Source organism: Atta colombica, unplaced genomic scaffold (assembly GCF_001594045.1).
Source record: "Atta colombica isolate Treedump-2 unplaced genomic scaffold, Acol1.0 scaffold224, whole genome shotgun sequence".
Lineage (NCBI taxonomy): Eukaryota > Metazoa > Arthropoda > Insecta > Hymenoptera > Formicidae > Atta > Atta colombica.
This window is the reverse complement of record NW_017259321.1, coordinates 181,140-204,803: the sequence shown is the minus strand read 5'-3', so window position 1 is coordinate 204,803 and position 23,664 is coordinate 181,140. Positions and strand designations below refer to the sequence as shown.

Below are 23,664 nucleotides of genomic sequence, written 5' to 3'. Positions count from 1 at the left end.
TATATATTTAAAAATAAATTTAATATTAATTCATTTTATTGTGAGTTTGATAATTTTGATGATAATTGACCGAATTTTAATTAATTTTAATTATGATGGATATTATTTGCCCGATAAACAAAAAATGATGAAAAAGTATCATCTTATCTCTATATTACACATGTATCAGTTTTTTTTTCTTAAAATAATAATTTTAATTAATTTTGTGATAGTTAATGATTTAAGTATTTGTGAATTATCGTTGTTAATGACGATTTAATTAGGTAGTGCTTTGTACTTAAGATAACTGGAAATGGAAGATACACTGCGTATATTTACTACTTATTTCTCGTCATGTATTTAATAGGTATCCGGTTGCATAATTGTATAATTACCACTTGACTTCTGCTGCTATATTTCCAAGAATTCACGGTCATCTCGCTTGGAATTAATGAATTAATTGGACCGTGCCATTGCAACTCAGCTCGATTTGTCAGTTCAGTCCGGTCAGTCATCTTTTTGTCTAATCATTGGAATATCTTCCAGGAATGAGGTCATCTAAATTTTAAATAAATTAAGAATTTATTGAATGTAAAGTATTTTTCAATCAAGATTTTATAATAACGTTGATGTTAATATATTTATTTTTCTTAAAAATAATAAAGGACTTCTTCTTTTGACGCAATATTTCTTTTGTTGTCTATGCGATTAAATTACATAAGACATTTGTTCCCCAAATCCCATAATTTTCCGATCCATTTGTGTAATTTATTTCGTAACTCTACCGTTCTACAAGCAATTGCGTTGAGCTATCGTGTAAGAAAAGGAGGGAAATGCGGTTTTGCTCGCAAATTTCTTGCGAATCGAAACGGAAAAAATCTGAGGCTGTGATATTGATTACTTCGTTAAATCCTACATCTCCTTTTGTCCGCTTTGTCACCGCGAGATTAAGCAGCTGTCTCGATTCGTTCTGGTGAAACTTTTTGACCGATCGCGCATCGCTCTCTTCTCCATCTTCGTATCCCGCGTTGTCGTTAAACCTCCTTCGTCTCCGTCGCCGTTCTCTCTCATCGCTGTCGGGCAGAGTCAGGACGGATGGAAGGGGATGAGATAAGGACACGGCGGGGGAGGGAAACGACGTCGTTCTATGCCATAGTCCAAAAGCTGAGTCGCGATTCGAGCGGCGGTCGTTAACCTTTTTTCGATCCCCGGGATCATGGTTGCTGCGCGACCTCGTTCCCTACGTCCCAAACGATCTCGAGGATCTTCCCTCTGTTGCCGCCCGCTTTTGCTGCCCACCGCTTTTCACCCTTGATCAAATTGCTTGCTGGGAAAGTCAATGCGCAACGAACTGAACGGACGATGGGTTACTAGGCTGAGAGGATGGAGAGCTCGTTTCAACTTCTCGCGTTTTGATATCGTCTTGATAAACCTCTTTTGTTGGAGCGATTCTTTTTTGTACGTGTTTGTTTTATCAATTTTTAGGTAATTTAATCTTGATGTGTAATAAGTAGATAATAGGTTTAAAGATATGCATGTTGATAAGCAGGGGTGTTTAGAACATCCAAAAAGTTTTAATTTTATATACGGAAAAACAATTTTGCTGGAGCTAAAACTTCTAGGCACAGATATTATAAAAATAATTTTGTTGGATCAAAATAATTATGTAGGACGCTTATAACTGATTGAAGAAATAGAATGTCAAAATATTTTACGACATTGTCTTGAATTTCCTATGTATTTTGATGATTCCACAAAATTATTTTCAGATTTATATCTATTTATAATTATATTTTCACATATTTTAACAATGTCGTTCTTTTATATTTTTTACTAGTATGTAACATACAAGTACATACTAGTAAAACGTAATAGAAAAATTTGTTAGTTATAAGAGGAATGTAAAAATAATGAATTTCCGAGCAATTTTTTTAGACAAATTGATGATAGGATTTTTAATATTTTGACTTTTTATCAGTTATATATATTCTTTATACTGATGAAATATTTAATTTTTTTTATCATTTTCTTTATTTCCATAGAAATAATATTCACTTGTTAAATAAGAAACATTTACAAATTTTTTTACTTTATTTCTTTTTTCCAAAACAACATTTTGAAGAAAATTGTCTGGAGTGCTGTGACAACTCCATTTTATCCACTTAATTTAATAATCGATGATAGGCAACATAATGCAAATCAATTATTAGAAAAATATACGAACAAAAAAAAATAATTATCTTGTATCAGGTTTGAAAATGTATAATCATCAAAAGTATCGGCTTGATTTTGAAAAGTTCTCTCTTAATTCTATTCGTGATGATGCGTTCAAATTTTCTTGATGACACAAAACACGATCAGATTCTCTTTGTAACATGATATTACCTAGAGTTGTCGCGTTTCTTCTATCGACATATCGGCATCGTTGACTGCAAGGTTTAACGGATGGCTCTCATTAGTCGCAGCTGCATTTCGCGTGCAGCTGCGATGATCGTAGTTCGGTTGCATCGCTTAGTAGCGTGCATGGAAAAGCTTTTCTTCTCTCTGTCTTTCTTTCTTCCTCTGTTTCTCTCGCGCATGCGATTTATCGAGCGCGGACGCGCGAGGATAAATAAGCCATGGCACATAAATACACGAGTCCAAGCCCTGGTCGCAGCTTGCTCGTTCGCTCGAAACAGCGAGAATGGAGAAAGGCGAGTAAGAGAATAGGTAACGGAGGCGAAGACGCGAGAGATTTATTACGTTTATGCTGCCGTCTATCTTATATTAATACAATGATACTTCTTTCTCGGCCATGTAGGTTAAAATAGAAAAATTTCCGTGCTAGTTTAGAAAAATAACTGGGTTATTTGCGCTAGTTTACTCCAAGTTTACTCCGAGTCTTCAATCTAAACAATTTCATGAATAATTGAGTTATTAATAAGTATTTTTAATCTCATATCAATTTTCTCATTTCATCTCAATCTCATTTCAATTTATTTTTTTACAAATATTTTAGAATTATCAATATTACGTTTCAATACTAAAAATATTATGACCTTTTTATTTTCTAGATTAATATTCTTGTATAAAATGATAGGATTTTAAATATTTTAACTTTTTATCAGTTGTATATGTCCTTTATACTGACGAAATATTTAGTTTTTTTTATCATTTTCTTTATTATTTCTATAGAAATAATATTCACTTGTTTAATAAATAAGAAACATTCTAGTGTTTAGAAAGATCGCACGCGAAATCAATTTTCCTTTATAGAAAATTTTGATATTCGTTATATTTATAATATAAAATATATGCATACAAAATTTTTAAAACGTTTTTTTTTAAGAGTGCTTTGTTTTCGATATATTTGGCAGTCTCGATATATTTTATTTTATGTGAGTGTAAACATTTACTCTGGCAAAAATAAGTTCTCGAAGGTATATGTTTTATATATAATTTAAATAAAGAAAACCAGTTTGTGAATCCTTGCTTCTACTACAGAGACTTCGTGCAGCAAACTTGACCCGGTCGCGCTCGAGCCACTACATCATTCCTCTAAAAATTGAATTTACTATCGGATATGACTGTATGTTCGGATCTATTCGTTGCGGTGCATCGCGATGCGATCGGGTCTCAACCGCGTTTGCGATTGAGTTTATCTTTGTTCGTGCGCCATTAAAAAGTCGTGCGGTTCGACGGCTAGGCCCTCATACGTTTCGCCGCAAAATCAGTGCGCTTGGAAGTCTGAGCCATGTCGTACTCGGAGGGCAATTAAGATAACGTATCAGACCCGGCCGTTTCGATCGGCGTCGCTCGGCGTCCCGTCGCCATCGGCATCACCATAATCTTAATCGTGGTCATATTCGTTGCGCCGGATACGATTTTACGGACGTCGATCGCGATCGCGGATAAAGAGACGAGAGGCAGAAAAAGAGAGGTTGCGAGCAGACAGCGCGGAGGAAAGGAAAACGCTCTGCCGGAATCTCCGCCGTGTATTCGTGAGTTATGGTTTATATTCTTCTTTTGAGCCGGCAGCGGTGGCATGGTCAGATATTATACTCCATTATTATTTTTGTATATATGATGATTTATGTGCGAATAGAATGCCCTCGCGTGGTTTAATAATTATCCTTACTGAAGATAAACGATAACATCAATGATATTAATACAAATTTCAATTTATGCCAACGTTTATTTATGTATATGAGAACTATTTTATTGTATTTTAACTGTTCTGGGAAAATTCTTAGGAATCTAATTTAATTACAAATAATTATCTGTAAGCTGTACTTTCATCCATAAATAAAAAAGTTTTCCGAAACCTAATACTGTTACTCTTTGATCTATATATATATATATAATAAGATTAATATAGAGACAGATTAGAGATAAGATTAATACAGTTACATTTATTGTCAACAGAGGAATATTTTATTATTAACTTATTTCTTTGAATCTTTTTACTAGATGAATATTTTATTCTTAAGTAAAAAATTCTTAAATCTAGAACGAACGATCTTAGACATTGGTTTTTAAATATTATCATTGTGCATTATAAGATTGGTAAAGATTTATTCTAAATATAAGAATATATAAACTTAAATTTATATGTATTACGTTTGTCTTGAGACAATAAAGTCAATCTTATTTAATTAGAAAAAAGAGAATTGAAATTATTGATCTGATATTGTTTAATTTTTATATTGCAAAAAGTTGTCGATAAGATTAAGTAGTAAATCAAGAATATTTTTTATCTCGTTATAAAAAATCCTTTCTGAATTGGATTATGCAAATTTTGTTATACTACTAGACAAAGCCTTTTGTTTTTCGATAGGTCTACTCCGATTGCGCTTTGGTATAAACTTGTATCTTTGGACTATCAAGTTCAACGATTACGACTTTTTTATTTAACTAATATTTTTTGGACGATACGTAATGAAGTGCAATACTTCTCGAGACGGACAGAACGGCACTTCGCAACATCGTCTCGCTCAATGTCAACGTATCAACCCGATATAATCGATATCGAAATTCTATCCATGAAGTCTGGACAGTTGCGAGACCGAACGATCATCGTAGCGTTACATAATTCCCGTTCGTTTAATCAAACGTCATTCGAACTTTGCGATATTTCTATAATCACCAACGCGTGTCAGTCGCGGGCAGTTCGCTTTTGAAATTTCCATTTCCAATTGCGGATCGATTACTTCAACTTAAGTGCCTTTGACAGAGTATATTTACAACCGCTTTATACGTCTATCTTATCCAAGAAGAATTCAATAAAAAAGAATTTAATAAAAAATAGAAAAAAATTAGCATTTCCTTCGATACTTAAATTAGAGTGTACATAGGATAAATAACTTTAAATTACTGTATTTCTTTTATATTTGAGAATTTTATATTGTATTTTTTACTTATTTTCTTGTATCAAAGAAACAATTTTAAGCTTGTTTCTTCAGAGCTTTGCCAAGTTTAAGATTAATCGGTCATTCACTATTACATCTGTCTTACAAATGACGTCGTCTTTAGCTTTCGCAAGAGTTCTCTCTCTCTCTCTCTCTCTCTCTCTCTCTCTCTCTCTCTCTCTCATTATTTCGCCAATTGATAGAGTGCCTGTGCAACATTAGATAGAAACAAAATCAAGAGAGTAGAGCCTCAGAGCCACGCGTTCGAATCATTCGCCGAGTTTGGAAAGGAGCCAGCCAGCAGGTGCATTCGGCCTCAACGTGGAACAGACGTTAGTAGATCATGCAGCAGCACGTCTTTCTTCTCGAAGCTCGTAGAAGAGAAGAGGAAATGAGAGAAAAAAGCAAGAGAGCCAGATTGCAGAGGAAACATCGACAAAGTAACGTCGTCAAGTGGATCTTTATAGTGTCATCATCGGTCACGCTGGCTTCTCTCGTTAATGAGAGGAGGGGCTGAAGCATTTTCGGCTGCCAGCTCTTCTTCACGCATTTGGCCTTCGATGATGTGTATCTTCTGGCACGAGAAACAGGAAGTGCCAACAAAGCCGAGATTTTCCTTTTCTTTCATTAAATTCTGAGAGGGGCGACTTGACGAGAAGAATAAATCAAGCAATCTCGATGATATCCCTCGACAGGTGGGGAAATGGGGAAATGTTTGCGAAATGAACGTGCAATTGTTTGCCTGTGAAATAATCGCGTGTTGAATGTAATAGTGGCGGCGGCGGTGGCGGCGGCTATCTTGATATCACCTTACGGTGCACAATTACGACTCGTGGAACGAATCTTGAGTTTCTCCCAGCTAAGATTTTTCGCGACGTATATTGGTCTCGCTAAAGTGTAAATTCTCGCTTTTTCCATAAAACTTACACGATATTTTATTACATTTAATTAACCGCTTCATGCTAACCGCAGCATCTATTTTAGATCAGTATAAATTACAAATACGCTCTCATCTTCATTAACATTAATTTGTTTTGAAGGAAGATTTCATCAATATTGATTAACTCTAACCTGTTTATGTTACGATAAGATCACAAGTCTCCTATTTTTAAATTGCGTTCGAGGATAGAGGAAAAGAGAATATCGAGACGCGAGTATCGAGGTATCGAAGCTCAAATTCGGAGCAAATAGGCATGGTCGCGCGGGATCTGCCACTGTGGCTTGTATCCGTAAGCCTGGCTTTGATCTCTTCGAAGGCGATTTCGTGCGATATTACGAAACTCAATGCCTTCGAAGTTGCCCGGAGCTTCTCGTATCGAGGATAGACTTTAATGGCGATTCCGTCGATATTGTCTGGGGAGCTGGGATAGCTCTCGGAATCGTATCGATCTGCACTCTGCCACGCATCTCGTGTATGTACGACGAACTACGTTTTTTTAAGTGTGACAAAAAGTTCTAAAGATAGATATGTGTAGCGATACGAGAAAATGATGTTCTTAGAAAAGCTTGCTTTCGAAGAACTAGCTTGTCTCTTTTAATTGGTTACAAGATGTTTCTCTCGGCGACATCCGGCCGCCCTCGGAGTGTAGCCGACTTCTGTTTTTCGCTCAATAAATCATTAGTGACTAACCTGATGTCATCTGATTCTAATTCCATCATTTATATCAAACACATGAAAGACGTAATAAAATCGACGAAATAAAATATTTAAATTGCGATGAACGAAAGTGATGATCCGTCAAAGAGTGAAAATCATCGATTAGAGAGAGTATTTAATGAAAAACGATTATTGTATTACACGTTTATCCATGTTATCGGTTTTCGCACGTTCACACATAGTACTTGCAGATTTCTCTGTCAAGTTTTTCAATTATTGTCGGTTTCGATTCACCCGGTAATCAATCGTCGTTTCGTACGTCTCTTTGTTCGCTCGTCGGCGGAAAACGGAAAGTCGATACGCGCCTCCACTGAATTAAAAGCATGTACTGCCCCCTCCTCCGCCCCAATAATAGAACACTTCCGACGTAGCGAACTTAATCGAATCAGCGTGAAATGCTTGTACGTGGCTAATCCTGGGCTTCAGACTCGTTAGAGCCCATAGGAGCGAAGGGTTGCCCAATAACAATACGAAACCGGACAGGCGTGTTACCTATGGCGATCGCCAGCGCGCCGAGTTAAACTTCAAAGCTCGCAATTAATCACTGCCAGTGTAATATCTGGTCGAACTTTCGCGGTGGCTTTACCAACGGCTTACGAGAGCCGGAAGTTTCGAGCTAAGCTCGCTCTCGCGAGCCACGTATTCGAGATGGAGAGCCTAAATATTCGTAGATTCGTTTAACCGGCGGTAAATTCAAGGGGGATCGAAATTTTAAGTACCGGTCGCCTGTTCCACATCGACTGGAGTGAAAACCTAGTCGTCTTTAAGCGGGACAGCGAAATCCCCAAAGCGCAGTTAGGCAAAATCGTATCTCTCAGGGGATGTATTTCAGACGCCCCAGTGAGAAAGGGTTATCGTTCATTATCCTTTTCCACGATCCGATGGATTTAGGAATTTTCTCATCCTTTCATGAGAAATGCTCCTCCTGCGTGCCACAGATATACGTTAATCCTTTTTGATCTTTTCATTAGAATGAGCAATACAAATACATTTTTTGATTAATGTTTACACATTGCTGAATAAAATTGCATAGAATATTTCTATTTTTATACTGAAAAAATTGACTAAATCAATTTAGTTTATCTTCATTTCTTTCGATGAAGAATGTATATTTTTAAATCAAACATATTATATTTGATTTACATACATATTTTCTCCAATGAAAGCAATAAGGATAACTAAACTAATTTAATCAAATGAACAATTTTTTCTTCAGTATACAAATGAGTGAAAAAAGTCATGACAATTCTGTCAATGTGGGTTTTGATGTCTTATTATATTTTGTATGAATTTTTTACAATTTTTATTTAAACAAATTGCTCTATTTTTATACCTATACTTATACTTTTATTGTCTCGTCGACTAATTGATTTTGTTTCATAATAATTGCTTTTATATTTCTTATTCCCTAATAGTTCAATAATGATTAATTTTATTGTTATTCATCATGTGAGCAAACGCGTTTTCCACTTATCTTCTTTGACATTAGATACTATCAATCATTAATGTCAGATTACCATCGTGGCGGTGTCCCCAATGTGTCGATGACTTGGTCTTTTGAATTATTTATAACTATCGTGCGAGGAACGAAAGGGTCTTGAACATTGACAACGTCCGAGGTGAGAGAGAGGAACGTATACTCATTCATCGAGGTTTGGCCCGATGCACGAATCGAAACGTTCGATCATTATCGGGTGTTTACGTTACGGGCGATTGGCTCGAATCAATGGACGCCTTCTATTTCTTGTCAAAGGGGTTACGCAAAGATATTGAAAAACGAGGCTTCCTCGGGACGCAGATGCGCAGCTGCAATTCTCTCGACAGGGTCACCATCGCGCTGCTACCAACCAACCGTCGTCTGGGAAATAAAAAGATCCGTCCGATTTCCACGAATTTTCGCACTTTTACCTTGGCGCGACCATAAAATTCGACACCGTCGTCATGCCAGCTTGCCCTTTCAACTCTATGTGGCTATAGCAGCTTGTCAAACTCCTGGGACAAGACATAAAAGTGCATTGGATATGAAGAGCCTATCCATCGCGGCATATATCCAGAAATGTAAAACTGTCGGCTGCAGACAAATTTTTTTTGCTGAATATATTTAAAAGATAATTTATGGGATGATTTGGAATAACGGTAAAAAAGATAATTTATTTTTCTTGGCATACACAAAATATTTCGATTATGAAAGAATTATGATTGATAATGATTCTTTTTGTCGTAAAGTGAATTGAATAATTTTTACTGTGCTTTATATAGTTAGTTACGAAAGTATTTGGACATAAGTTATAAAAATATTAGAAAATATATTTAGTGACACTTCGATGTCACTCTATATCATATTGTTATATTTATCAATATTGGATATTGTGAAAAATATCGCTTAAAAATAAATATAACAAATTTCTTTTTCACATTCGAAATACTAGACAGGAAAGAATATGACAGAATAAATACATCTCATAAAAAAATTATAGCGTAGCAGAGTAAAAAAACTTCAAATATGCAGATATGCGCTAGAAGATTATTCTTGTAAACTAAACTTAATTTTTTAAATTTTAATTTTATTTTTTTATTTATACAAATATTATACAATTATATTTTACATTAAAGTGCAACTGTTTTCTTTTTTGTTCTTGCGACTTGTTGAGTATTCTTATGGGTTTGTTTTGGAAATAGTCGAAACATCAGCGGAATCAACCATAAGACCTTCAGATAACGGTGCAAAATATTAGTATCATGTATGTTTGGTGTGCTGCGATATGCCTGGAATATGGCACGCAATACGGCAAAGAATAAATATGGAGGAAAGGTTTGGAGAGCCATAGAGCCGATCGCAATCATCCGGGCTGTCGTCTGGCTTTCGGCAGGCAAAATCGCGAGTATGGTCCACGAAACCGTCCAGTAAGCTCTGGAGTAGATTGATTGTTTTCCGAACGATATGCGGCAGGCTTCATGCACACGTGGGATGTATACAGCGTGTCCCGGTGAAATTTATCACCTCGATTATCTAGCGGAATGGCGCGTCCCAAAGGTGACAAGATAAATGGCATGTCGGCTTTTCTAAACTGTTTTTTGATACGCTTCTAATGACAAATTCAGCGTCGCAATGACAATTATCCAATTGTACAACTTTACATCGAAGCTTCTAGGGTCAATTGATATAGTGATTCATAAGTTTATATCTCAATGCAGTAAAAACGCGTCCACTAGTCACTTTTTAAAAAATTGCCTCAGAGTCATTCTTCGTTATAATGTAAAGTCACGTTTGCGAAGTAATCCCAGTAGTATGAACTCGTACACTCAGGAAAGCTCTATTTCCCGGGATACTTTCCTTTGTCCTTTATTTGTGTCGCATAAATACCGAGTTTATACGGAAGAAAACGGAAACAGCGAGCGATGGTTTAGGGCGGAAGCGACGGAATAAAGAGTCACGTCGTGCAGTTTCACCGCCTATTGTTCCTCTCTTTCATTCGTATTCGAACAAACAACGGCAGTTTGTACAGAAACGAAACCTCTAACTTTTATCATCGCGCGTTAAAAAGTCTCTGGATTTTTTCTTCCATTTACATGAGCTCTTTAATATTTTCCAACGAATTGTGTTTTTGATGAATATATGAACTTATAATAAAAAAAATATCAAAGAATTAAATTTCTTAAATTTATATTCTTATATAGAAATGTAGAAATCCTTTGTTTTAAGGGGAGATTCTGATCTAGAAGCTCGATTTTTAGATTATTTTCACGAAAATAGCTATTTTTCTGAAAAATTTGTAAGGTCTATTCAAATCAGGATTTTTCCTACATATTAGTATATATTTCAAGTATCTTTTAGAATTTTTTTAAACTTTAATAACAATTTGTAACATCATGATAAAAATAAGACACTACACGGTGACATGATTATTGCGGCTGTTCTGCTCGTCTGAAACAAAAAAAAAAGAAATTCTTAAAGCATATGAGTTTGGCTATCGTTTGACCCATGATAAAAAAAATAGAAAGAAAAAAAATGACATCATTTTGAAAATTACTTTCCGATTTTTTCGAATTTTTTCATCTTTATTAAAGTACTATAAAATAAATAAAGTTAAAATATATATTTTGACTTTATTGTGGTTCAGACGAGAACTATATGTGCGCAAAATTTGGACGCGATTGGTCAAATAGATTTTGAGAAATCATGGTCACCAATTAAGAAAATGCTGTTTCGAGAAAAACGCGATTAAAGTTTTACTGATAACACTCGAATAATACTTACAATGAACTTGCTATTCCATAAAGGGTATCTTTCTCCTTCTCATATCCTGCGAAGCTCGTTCCTGAGCTGCACCCGTTGGTCTTTTCCGAAATATACAATGCTTTATTACTTGCTCCTGAGCGTTCCTTACAAAGGCATCTACATTCCAGGCACTATATCTTTGTAACCTTTGCGAATTCGCAAAAATCTTTTTACATACTTATTCTACAACTCAAATACTTGCGGAAAATACAATAAAAAAAATCGATTTTTGATCCTCTAGATCAGAATCCTCCCTTAATTTAATTAGAAGCGTGTAATCTTATAATTTTGAAGAGAAACAATCAGATCATCTTGTGTGTAATTGACAAATACGTTAATCTCTTCAAAGTTTTTGTAAGTAAGATGAAAATAGAATTTCGATTGATGCAAAAGAAATACGAAGGTCTAGGTGAATTCTGAAGTTGCACTACAATGTCGCACTCTTGATGAAGAAAACTCGCGTCATTTAAAACTTTCTACGTGGACAAAAAGATGCAACAGGATAACAAGCGCAATTAATTATCGTCGTAGCGAAAAAGTCGCTTGGGCAAGAAAGACTCCTGTTTGTTCGGCTCTTTCGTCAATAAATCAATCGAATTTGCGAAAAGAGGGAGAACCGACAGATGTAATGTTGAAGTGCATTTGACAGTGCACTTATCGTTGAACGTGTGAGATCTCCGCGCGTTCGTTTTTCTTGTCACGAAGGTAAAGCAAAGAGGATTAGATAGAAATGAACGTATGCAATCTTTAAAATAGGCTGTATTTAATGTCATAAGACGTAGAATCGACATTAAATCTGGACTGTTAACCGAATTGGTCAATACAATACATATATATCGTGTGATACAAACATCACACACATTATTCTTTCCGTTTATATCTGATAGAAAATATGATATATCACTGCGTACATCATAAAAAGAAATTTTTGGCAGTAAAAAAACCTGTGCGTTTGTTGTTAGATTTTTCGTTTCGAAAAAAGCTATTATAGATAAATTATAGTCCGAATGTTTGTATGTGTGTTCTTGACTGTTATTTTTTAATAGATTCGATATAATGTAATACTACCCTGGGAGGGAAAAATAATTCCGCTGCATTGTATTTTGCGTCGCCAGTATATAGGCAGCCATATCTCTATTTAATCTAATGGAATGAAGTAGATTGGAAAATGAAATTGGGGCGACTTGCATGGCGAAGAGGAAGATTCGCGGTAGCACGAGCTATGGCTTCCTAAAGAATTAACGCGCGTTCTCTTATTTATAGTTATCGCCATTTAAAGCATATTTCCTTGCTGCGGGTACGACCGCGTTGAAAATTTAATGCCTTCCGCTCCTTCCCTCCTGCAGACCGTGTGAGGATCGGCACCGAGAGCGACACAATGCACCGGAGAACCGTTAATCGCCGTCCTTTCGCACCAAAAGTCAAGGCTTGTACGGTTCTCTCTCTCTCTCTCTCTCTCTCTCTCTCTCTCTCTCTCTCTCGTTCGAAATTTTACCATCGCATTGTTCAAAGAAAGAAGAGTTATGCTAAAATGTCTAAAAATATCTAAAAATACTTAGCTAGAATAAATAATAATTTAACTAGATATAAATTTAAATATAAAATAATTTTGTGTGTTTTATATTTAGAGCGCTCAAACTGATTGCTAGAATATTAAAATTTTTGCAACATTGTTTTCAGGATTGTCATAAAATTGGAAATCAGAGAAAAATCAAGAAATTTTGCGAAGCTTTCTGGAAAATAAAAATTCTTAGCTGTAAAAAAGTTTAATATACGTATATCACACCTATTCTCTAAATCTCTGTGACTCAGTGGATTAATAACATTCTTGGCACTGATATCAATCAGTGGATAATCATTGATTGATATCAGTGCCAAGAATGCTATTGGTAATCAGCGAATTAAATATGAGATCCCTAACCTAGCTAATCTTTATTATGTGATCTAATCTTGTTTTAGTACTTAAATTCAATGAATATGATACTGGAAGATTGAAATTAATGTGAAAATGTCAATATTTTAGTTATATAATGCTCAAACATTCTTTCTTTTTTAGTTGAACTTTACTGATTATTAGTGCTAAATATGTCACTGGATAATTAGTGACTATCCATTGATTCAGATTTAAAGAGTATGTAGTTTTACGATAGAATATTTCCAACTTAACAATTAACAATGCAAGTAGTATCCATTAATTTAAATACATTGCCATGGTAAATTCATTTATTAACAAAATAATAAATGGTTTTCAAATTTAGGACGAAAATATAAAAAATGTTTAAATATTATTGAAAGTCACGGAAAATTGTGAAATTTTGTCTGGAAATCAGGGAAAAGTTATGAAATTTTAGAATGAAGAATATGTGATAATTTTATTATATTTAAATTTTCTACATATAATTATTTTTATGATTTATCCAAATTATTTTCAGATTTGTTATATAAATTTTTAAATAATTCAGCAAAATTATCCTTTCGGTGCGGCTGTTAAATCCGAGTAATATCTCGGAAATAACATCCTGGCCCTCGCCGGTCGTCCAGGAGATGGAAATTTAAAACAGTGTGTATTTTCTTTTCACGAGCTTCCGCGTGACGTCACGTGTGTCACACGTGCTGCCCAGCGTCGATGCGCGCGTAATAATTCATCCCTCACACATTCGGCGACGCGTATTCCGTGCGTCGGCGGTCGTCGCGTCCCACTGAAATTGCGGTTCAGCATAAATTATACTGGCGAAATTACAACGTCGCGCAAAGTAAGGATTCTACATGTAATTACACTGTTTGATCCTAAATGATATAGACTAACTGACATCAAGCTGAACGTGGAGTACTGACGTCAAGTTGCTTGATGACGTTACTATTTAGAAGCGGGTTATATATGCGAAATTTTGCCACCCGTCCCTGTATTCGCTCGCTCGTGTCTCGCATCAACTTCAACGTGTTTTGCCGTTTAAGAACGACGGGAACTAAGTAGAGAGTGCATACACGCACCACGTAAGTCACGTTCGCGGCCAGGAGGAAACTTTACCTTGTGCCATGCGTAAAAGCACGCATAGGCAGTGCCGAGACATCAGTGCTGTAGTCACGCTCGCTCTTTGTTTCAAGCGAGCGCGAGGTCGTTGTCCCAATTCTCGACTTCGTGTCTGTGTCGTCGTCGTCGTCGTCGTCGTCGTTCGTCATCGATAGAGATAACAGCGATAACTCACGATTTAGCGACGCGCCGCCGGCAAGCTAATAAATTTCTATGCAGCTAGATCGAAAAGAGCCGCGGCGCCGGTAAAAGATGGAAAAATTATTATTATCCTTTGATATATATATATTTCCCCTCTTGCATTGAATAGAGGCAAAGTCATAATCCGATATCGTATTTTACGGGGGAGGGGGAGGAGGAGGGGGAGATACATTTTATTTATTCCTTGTGAACCTTCGCTTTTACGGCTTCTACGCATCTACATTATTTGACGCGATACGCGTGTTGTTAAAATAAACATTTTTCATGCGTTGCATCCGGATTTACTGTCACCAATAAAAAAAAAAATACATGCGGCGATGAAAGTTTTCCAAGTCTCACATTTACGAGATTATTTGAATAAATCGAATTTGTACAGTAATTTCTATGCATTTTGTTCGACCGAGCACCGACGTCCGAAATCGAAAATGCGCGAGATCAGGTGCGCACTCTCGTAAATAATCTTCATGCCATCTGTCTTAATAGGTGGCCTGGCTGGCTTTACTGCTGGTGGAGGAACGAACGAATGCGGAGATGTGTGTGTGTGTGTGTGTGTGTGTGCACGCGCGCGCGCGTGTGTATGTGCGTGTGTGTGTGCGTGTGTTTGTGCGCAGCTTGAATAAATAAACAATCCGGTGCTCCGGTTGCATTTAATATTCCGCGAGGCAACGTGCATATGCGACGAACTCGCGACCAAATGTCACGGTTTCGGACATACGTGTCACATGGAAAATGGAAAATCGTATAAATAAATATAAATGCATCATTGATTCGCGCCCATAGCCCGATCCGCGTGACGTTTCGACGTTCGAGTTTATATTGCGCAAACTTTTTCCGAAGTAGGATAAATGTGAACCCGGATGGCGAAATGTATGAATTATGGCGAAACCTACCATATACCATGAATTCTAAGTAACCTAATAAAGACAAATAGCGTAATTTTTTTAAAATTATGTCAAGTCAAACCGGTTGAATGATCATAAATGCTAAAAACAATTTTGTGAAATTTCTCTCAGTTCGTTAATATTTTTTATATTGTTTTTATTGTTTATTATAATTTTTAATGTAAGAATTTACTTTCTTTTTGCCCTTTGGCAGCAATGTTTTAAGAGCACAGTTTTTGATCGTGAATTTTGATAGACAAATCTATAAAGAAATAAGTAAAATACAATCCAACGTGTATTATAAAAATTCATTGTTAAAGCTTTCGCAAATATACGTAAGAATTTTTTTAGAATTTTTTACAGAACAATATAAAGTTCTGCATTAAAGTTCGAAGGTGCGAACAAAAAGAAAATTTCACATTGTCGACAGAAGATTAAATGAATGATAATTAGTACAACTTATTAATTCGTAAAAAGCTGAGCTATATTCTGGACTAATGAGTTTTCTACAATAAGCCATTACTTAAACTTTAAATCTTAAGCCGTAAGAAATTGACTAATTAGAATCAAATATGAAGAATAATCGATGATTAGCCAATTTCTTATGGCTTAAAGCTTAGGTAATGGCTTTCATTGAAGAATTCCCATAAGATTTTAAATGGACGGAAGCGTATTTCGAAATGTCTCTCTGAATGATACAAACAGATGATTTATTGTTTGTCATGAAAAGCAGAAAGAGCCCTCGTTTAAAGTCAGTCTGGCAGAAAAGTGACAGGAGTGACACTTTGTGAATATCACATGAAATCTACCTTCGGAAATGTATTCACGAACTCAGGTCGGTTTCATAACGTTTACAAATTTTAAGTGCTGTCCTCAACTCTTTAACGTCTTTACGATCATGTGAGGGATTTTCGTGTTTTTCTACCGTCAGAAATACATGATCTTTAATCATAAGGTGTGTACCTATATTTTTAGCAATTTGGAATTTGTTTACAATGACAGATTACAAAAAAATTACTCCACTTTATTAAATCAAGTTGGACGACTTTTGGCATTTTTTTTTAATAGAAAATGAAATGATTTTTGAGTATACAAGACTCGTCTGAACCTCGGAACGCAGATTAGATGTAACGAATTATAACTGAATCTATATATAGGTATCTTTATAGAAAGTAATATCTTTAATTAGTATAACCTCAAATTAAATTTAATTAATTAAAAGATAAAGTATCTGTGAATATCTCAGAATGAGAATTTCATATGCAAATTTTTTTTTTTTTTTGAAGTGCTCGAGTAACTAATCGAGAGCGTTCGCGACTTTGGTAATGCCATACGACTATGTAGTGCATGTCCGTCGTGTATACGGAAGAGTGCATATACATGCAGCGAGCCAGAGAAAGTACAAGACGAAAGGAGCGAGAAAGACCGGAGGGGGTACGACGCTTTCCAATAATTTCTGCGCTTTGTTGTAAATTCCCCCCCGCTAATTCGTGGTATTTTCTCGCTGTATTTTATGAGCGGCTACCGGCTTTGCCTCGCAAATTGTTTCCAGGAATTCTCCGTACGCTGTTAAATTACTGTACTTTCACATAATATGTGCGGTGGATTTTAGCTCGGCGCAGCGTGCCGTGCCGCACCGCACTTCAACCTAGAGTCTATCCTTCTCATTGGAATTTTGTGTTGCGCTTGGTTCCCGGAGAATTTTATTTTTTAAGCTAATCTCTTTTTATTACGTACAAAATAGTTTTAACTTTTTGCCCCCGTATAAGGGCTTTTTACTCCGTAAATTGATGAAAGGACGTTTGCTAGAGACGAATTCTCTTTCTGTTTCAGGCGATCGCGACGCTACCAAAACGGCCTCTGGTGAGTAAGCGAAATTATATTTATTATAATCTCTTCTCATTTTTCAACAATAGCATTCGCTTGCTGCATCGAAATTGTATCGTTAAGATACGCTACGTATACACTGTGTGGTTTATACGATATATCCTTCGTCGATGACGATCGTAAAAGTACACAATTTGAATGATGAAATTAGTATATTCTGATACGACATACATTTTGCTCGTCTCGAAATGAAAGAAACGTTCGAATAGAAATATGTATTTCCAAAACCGGTTTAAAAATTTATGACTTTGATGGGCGTTGGAAGCACGTTCAACCGATATAACCACCGAATTGATCGCCGAATTTCCATATATTATTTCTAATTTCACATAAAATTCGTCACCACATCGTAAATTAGTAATGAATCTTGCGTGTCTTGATATTTCCAAAGCCATTTTGATTTTTGATAGTCCATTAACGATTATATCGCATCTAAAAGTATTTAAGGAGTAAGATGGCTATAAATAAGATGGCTATAAATCGTTATCACATCCTTTTTCAGTAAAATCGCTTAACAACGGAAAGAAAATATTTAACATTGGAATTAGGAGTTATTATCGACAGATGAGTTTTAAAAAAAACTGTAGATCAATAATTGAATCGGGATTCAATTAGTAAAAAAACATTTTACTATCGATGCGAAAACCGAAGCCGATGGATAAAAGGTGATATATGTGAGCGTGCTCGACGGACTTTAGCTATCCAGAGAAGAACGAGAGAATCGCCATTAGTTCAAAAGTTTTCTCAACAGTCTGTCAGTCTGTTTTCGTCGACGCGCTTCATCTTATTCCAGTGAGCGTGCACGACTATTGTCTTCCGCCGGATTTTCGTCGGCACGAACTTTTGGAGGACTCAACGAATCACCACCAGGTTGTCATCGATGAAGATCGATGATCGGAGGTCGCTTTTTCGATCTTCTCCCTGATAAATAGAAAAAAATTGTTACAAAGTGTGAATAGGTCATAATATTTTTCTTATTGATTGTACGCTCGACGATACACTGAAAAAAAATATTAAATATTAATTTTAATAAATATTTGTTTGAATAATTCTTGTAAAGTAAATATTTACTAAACATAAATATATTTTTATTTGATACAAAAACCATTAATTTGATTTAACTATCGTTTTTTTATTGAGTAAATATTTGTTTATTATAAGTAAAATTTATTTAGTACATATTTGTTTACATTTTTGTAAGTAAAATTTACTTAGTGCATATTTAAAGAAATATATATTAAGATTTAATAAATTTTTTTAGCCTAATATTACTTTTTTTGAACTTTTTTGTGAGGAATTTAATAATCAAGATAATGCAACTTTTTCCTAAAGCAAAAAGTGAAAACTTTTACTATTAAAATTAATAGAGAAATTTTGTACTTTCCGTTCTAGGGAAAAAAGTTACATGATTAGTATCCTGAAAGTATTGTATTTAATTTTAGTAAAAAATACTCTATTCAAATTCAATAAATTTATTATTATGAAAAGTGTCGAAATCGCACTTTTTTCGAATCGCTTAATTACATTTCTTTTATCACTTTAAATAAAGAGTATAATTACTTATCCTGATTTATATTCAATTATCTTCATGTTTTAATATGTTACAGTAAAATCATTTATGAGCAAGGCGATGAAATTGATCTGATATAATTTTTTTAATTCTTTGATAACGCGAGGATTAAAGTTGTAAATGTTTATGACTTGTCTTCTTATGTATCAGCTCGAAACAGGGCAGCTTTCGCGAGACGTGAATGTACTTTAATACATTCCACTATGAGCACCAACGGTGCCATCGGCGGCAACAGTATAAAGCCGGTGTTAATATTTGATTTGCCGGTTGCTGGGCGGCGATGCGCATGCCTGGCGTCTTCGACCCTCTTCGCGTTTCACCCCTTTAAATCTCGCCCTTATCCATCCCCTCGTCCTTTCCTCCTCCTCCTCCTCCTCCTCCTCCTCCTCCTCTGCGAAGAAACTTCTATTTACCTATCTGTCGCCGCTCTCAATAGACGGGATTTAATACCGAGCGGTTGCCATGCGGTAAACTTGTGTCTTATGTCTCGCGGATAAGAATTATCGTTCGAGCAATCTGGTTTTGCGGCCGACGAGTTCAATGATCCTTCGCACAACACTCGCGCAATGGATATTTTATTTCGGATAATTTTGGCCAGTGTTGCTAACTTCTGGCGGTCGATACACCGCGATAATTTTGATGCAGTCGCAAGAGAGTAAGAGAGAGAGAGAGAGAGAGAAAGAGGGGGGGGGAGAGGGTTGAGAGAGCGCACAGTGACGATTCGGAAATTGTCGATCGGACTTTACGATAAACTTGCTATTCCCGTCCATCCTACCCTTGTAGCGCAGCGCCAACTCCCATGGAGGGAGGTTAAATGATAGTTCGCATCGAAACTTTTTTCTCCTGCATTTATAAAACCCGAGTATCGATTAACCTTTGTGAGTGACGTGGCGAATTTACCAATCGTGCTTCTTTTTTTAACGGAAATTTATTAATATCATCCTCTTATGGTGGCAGAAAATGGTCTATAGACTGCAATCAAGCATAACTTTGTTTTTACCTACTTGCCCGACACTTTTCCATATAAAATGCATCGTGATGCATCTGTTGTACCACGTCGGTCACTAACGTATCATTGCGCGTCTCCTCGCGTGTTAATGTTTAATACGTCGTATAACGTTGTTAAAACAGGAAGTCTGACGAAGCTAAGCTAGGCATTTCAATGCATAAATTTAAATTCTTTGAAACTCGAATCTCTGCTTATTAAAAAAAATATCTAAATTTTACATGAGTTACTCTTATATAACGCTGCTCATTAAGATAACATTGAATAATTTTCACAGCATACATTATAGCAGAACATATTCGTATTTAGACGAATTTTTTGAACAAGGAAGCGTTGAGAATTTTTTTATTGTATTTGCCTACAGACATAATAAATTTAGACTGCACATTTTCTTAGTACTCTCTAAATCTGAATCAATGGATAGACACTAATTACCAAGTGGCATACTTTGCATTGATAATCAATGAAGTTCAACTAAAAAAGAAAGAATGTTTGAGCATTATATAACTAAAATACTGATATTTGAACGTTAATTTTAATCTTCCAATATCATATTCATTGAATTTCACTAAACAAGATTAGTTAGATCATAAAGATTAGGTTAGGGATCTCACATTTTATTCACTGATTACTAGTGGCATATTTGGCACTGATATCAGTGATTATCTACTGATTCAGATTTAGAGAATAGTTTATGCTGTGTTACAAAGAATTGAATTATATCAATATCTTAATTCTATCAGCATCTCTCTTCAATTTGGATTATGAAATATTTTAGAGAGAAAGAGCGATATGATTTAAGTTACCTCATTTCTTTTGAAAAGAATAATAACTTCATAAAAAGAGTCTATTTTTATCTTATTACGTCTGTATACACTCAGGATATCTGAAACATTTAAATGTCACGAGCATTTAAATGTATTACCTCATTTTCTAGTAAAAAACCAAACATTTCCGTTTGTCAAAAAAATTATTTTAATGATTATTCCATTAATGCTGTCTCTGAGAAACGCTGTACAAAAGCAGATGGTCGCGGAAAGATTTCGTAACGTAGAGATAGAAAACCACCGAGTCCCAAAAATAGACGACTTTGCGGGCGCGCGCACGTCCTCGCTTTATACGAGGAAACGAGAGGCCTGTCAGCTGATTGGACGAGTGCCAATTTTTGGTGAATGAACCAACGGTCTCGTGTCTCAAATACACACCCTCTTTGGTAGTTTGCCCTCAACACGGCTCGCGAAAGATATGAGATCTTTTTTTTAATCAACCTACAGAACTGTGATCAATTTTGATACTTAAAAGAGATGTAGCGTCTTGTAGAGATGTCTTGATTCATGTAATACAGCTTGAAATACACGCTTGAACATTACGCGTTCGTTTGCGTAGTCACGCAATTCAGATACTAAAACGGATATTTCTATAACCGATAATAGTCACGAAATTATATTAAAGGAGAGATATTTATTTAATATGTATTATGAAATTATTAGGAGTACAATTTTATTGAAGTATATAAAAATGTAGCTAGATATAGATCTCAAAATCATTTTGTTGGGCTTGTTATGTGCGAATTAGAATGTTGGTTGCTGGAATATATAAGCTTTTTGGAGCATTGCTCTTATCATGCTTGAGTTCCCTATATAATTATTTTATTAAAAAAATTATTTTCAAATTTGTATCTACTAAAATTTTTAGATACTGCAAAATCGTTCGTCTTTGGTAAATGACACAGTTATAATATGTCGAAAAACTATTTGGATATCAGAATTCATTAGCAATGTCAGAATTACCTCGATCAACTCGACGGCGAGTCCTTCAACGGTGAGTTGACTCGTCCTATCGAGTTAAAGGATTAACGCTTATGTCTACCCCGAGAGGCGTGCCCATTACCGCGAGAAGCGGCTTTGATATGCTAATAAAGAACCAGTAACGCGATCTCGATGTCAGGATATTGTCGCCCGATAAAGGCGTTAGAGACACGGGACTCGAAAGAACAACTGTGCATGTGACATGTGCGTAAAAGCCAACAACAGGCTTAGGCCCCGGGCCTCCGATTCCCCTGGGAAGATAATGAAATTTCGCATGTGCGAGAATCAAAAATCATCTCCTTTGTGCGTCAGGAGCCGAGGTCGCTTAACGGAACACCCGGGAGGATCGCTGCCGATAGAATCTCACGGGTTAACTCGACACTGCAGAATACTGCGAGATTTTTTTCTGCAACGGATGAAGAGTCGTGCATGCAAATTGCAAATGGCCGAATAAAAATATACGTTTGCGCATACGTTAATATTCTTGCAGCTTTCCTAGAAGAAGATTAGCGTGTTGCATTAAGAAAATGAAGGCACAAAAGCGTTGCGTTAGGAAAATAGAGGTATTAACTCGGCGGATTTTACAACGGAGTGACGTGGAAATTTTCGTTGCAGATGAGAGACGAGATTAGTCGAGAGATCTTACCACATGGAATTTCAGGGTAGCGCAATATATCATAGTCACAGTATCAGTCTCCTTTTATACATCTCGTTTTATTTTAGCGTATTATCAAATACAGTCGACCGTATCTTCTATTCATTGAATGAGGGGAATGCACCGGCACACGGTTTTCTCTATTATCGTGGTTCTGGCCCCGTATATTCTCTCACATTTATTTATTTGCGAATCCGTTAGACTTAGCTACCGAGAACTCTATTACGCGCACGAGCGTCTCCTTGCAGGCTGGCTGGCCGCAATGCTTCTTGGCACGTAGAACAGGTCAGGGCTGGTGGCGATACTACCGCGATAACCTTGCTCGATAAGCGTGGCGGTTTGCGTTTCCGTTAAGTCGTACATCCTGCCGCGAATTGAGTTATCTATGAGTTAGTATCAAATGCACGAAGTCTTTATAGCCACAATAGGAAAAAGGAATTTAATAATCTTTAATATCGTTGGAGCTGATATGACGATTTTATTGATGATATTACGAGATGTTCTTTTAATATCTTCAATCATATATCAAGATTGACTTCATAAATTGCTGTCAGAATTTTATAAAAAGTCACATTGGAAAAAAAATCTGCCTATATTTAATAATTAAAATTCTGGTTGAATTTTTATTATAATTCTAATTGATACAATCAGAATTCTATATGATCAGAATCTTCTGTCATTTTCAACAAGAAATTTTTTTCAGTGTAATATTATTTCTTCTTTTTTGGTATTTTTTTCTTCTACTTTATTCATTATGTATTTTTTCCCCATTATATTTGTACGTATTACTGATGATAGAAATAAAAGTTGCACAAATGTTCTTTAATTTATTAGCAGAATCTTATTTATTCTAGTTAAATAAAAAAAATCATCGCAAAATTGTATTAATATTTCTATTAATATTTAATATTTAATATTAAATTTAATATTTAACATTATTAATATTTAATATTATATATTATATATTAGGTGTACAATTTTGCTTCCGCCGTTTTTTTTTCCGAAATTCGAGGCTTTATTGTAAAAAACTGGTTATACATTTATGATTCAAAGTATTGTCCATCGCTGGCCACTACTTTCTCCCATCTTTCGAGTAGCGTACGAAAAAACCGCGTCGAAAAAACTGGTCATCTTTTGAGGCTATCCACGAATCGATCCAATTTTTTATTTCTTCATAAGACCGGAAGTGCTGGTCAGCCAGGCCGTGTGCCATTGATCGAAACAAGTGATAGTCAGAGGGAGCAACGTCTGGAGAATACGGCGGGTGAGACTTCCTATTTCAACGTTTCCAAGTATGTCTTGATCACTTTCGCAACATGGGGT

General features: G+C 35.7%; 1 protein-coding gene across 1 annotated transcript in view; it reads left to right on the top strand.

Moving 5' to 3' along the window:
* The window catches only part of LOC108688030 (growth factor receptor-bound protein 14-like), a 223,553-nt gene that overhangs the window by 79,413 nt on the left and 120,476 nt on the right, over positions 1 to 23,664 (top strand). Inside the window, exon 7 of the mRNA XM_018194103.1 lies at positions 17,249 to 17,278. Coding sequence (XP_018049592.1) covers positions 17,249 to 17,278 — 30 coding nt within the window. The remainder of the gene's footprint in view (positions 1 to 17,248; positions 17,279 to 23,664) is intronic.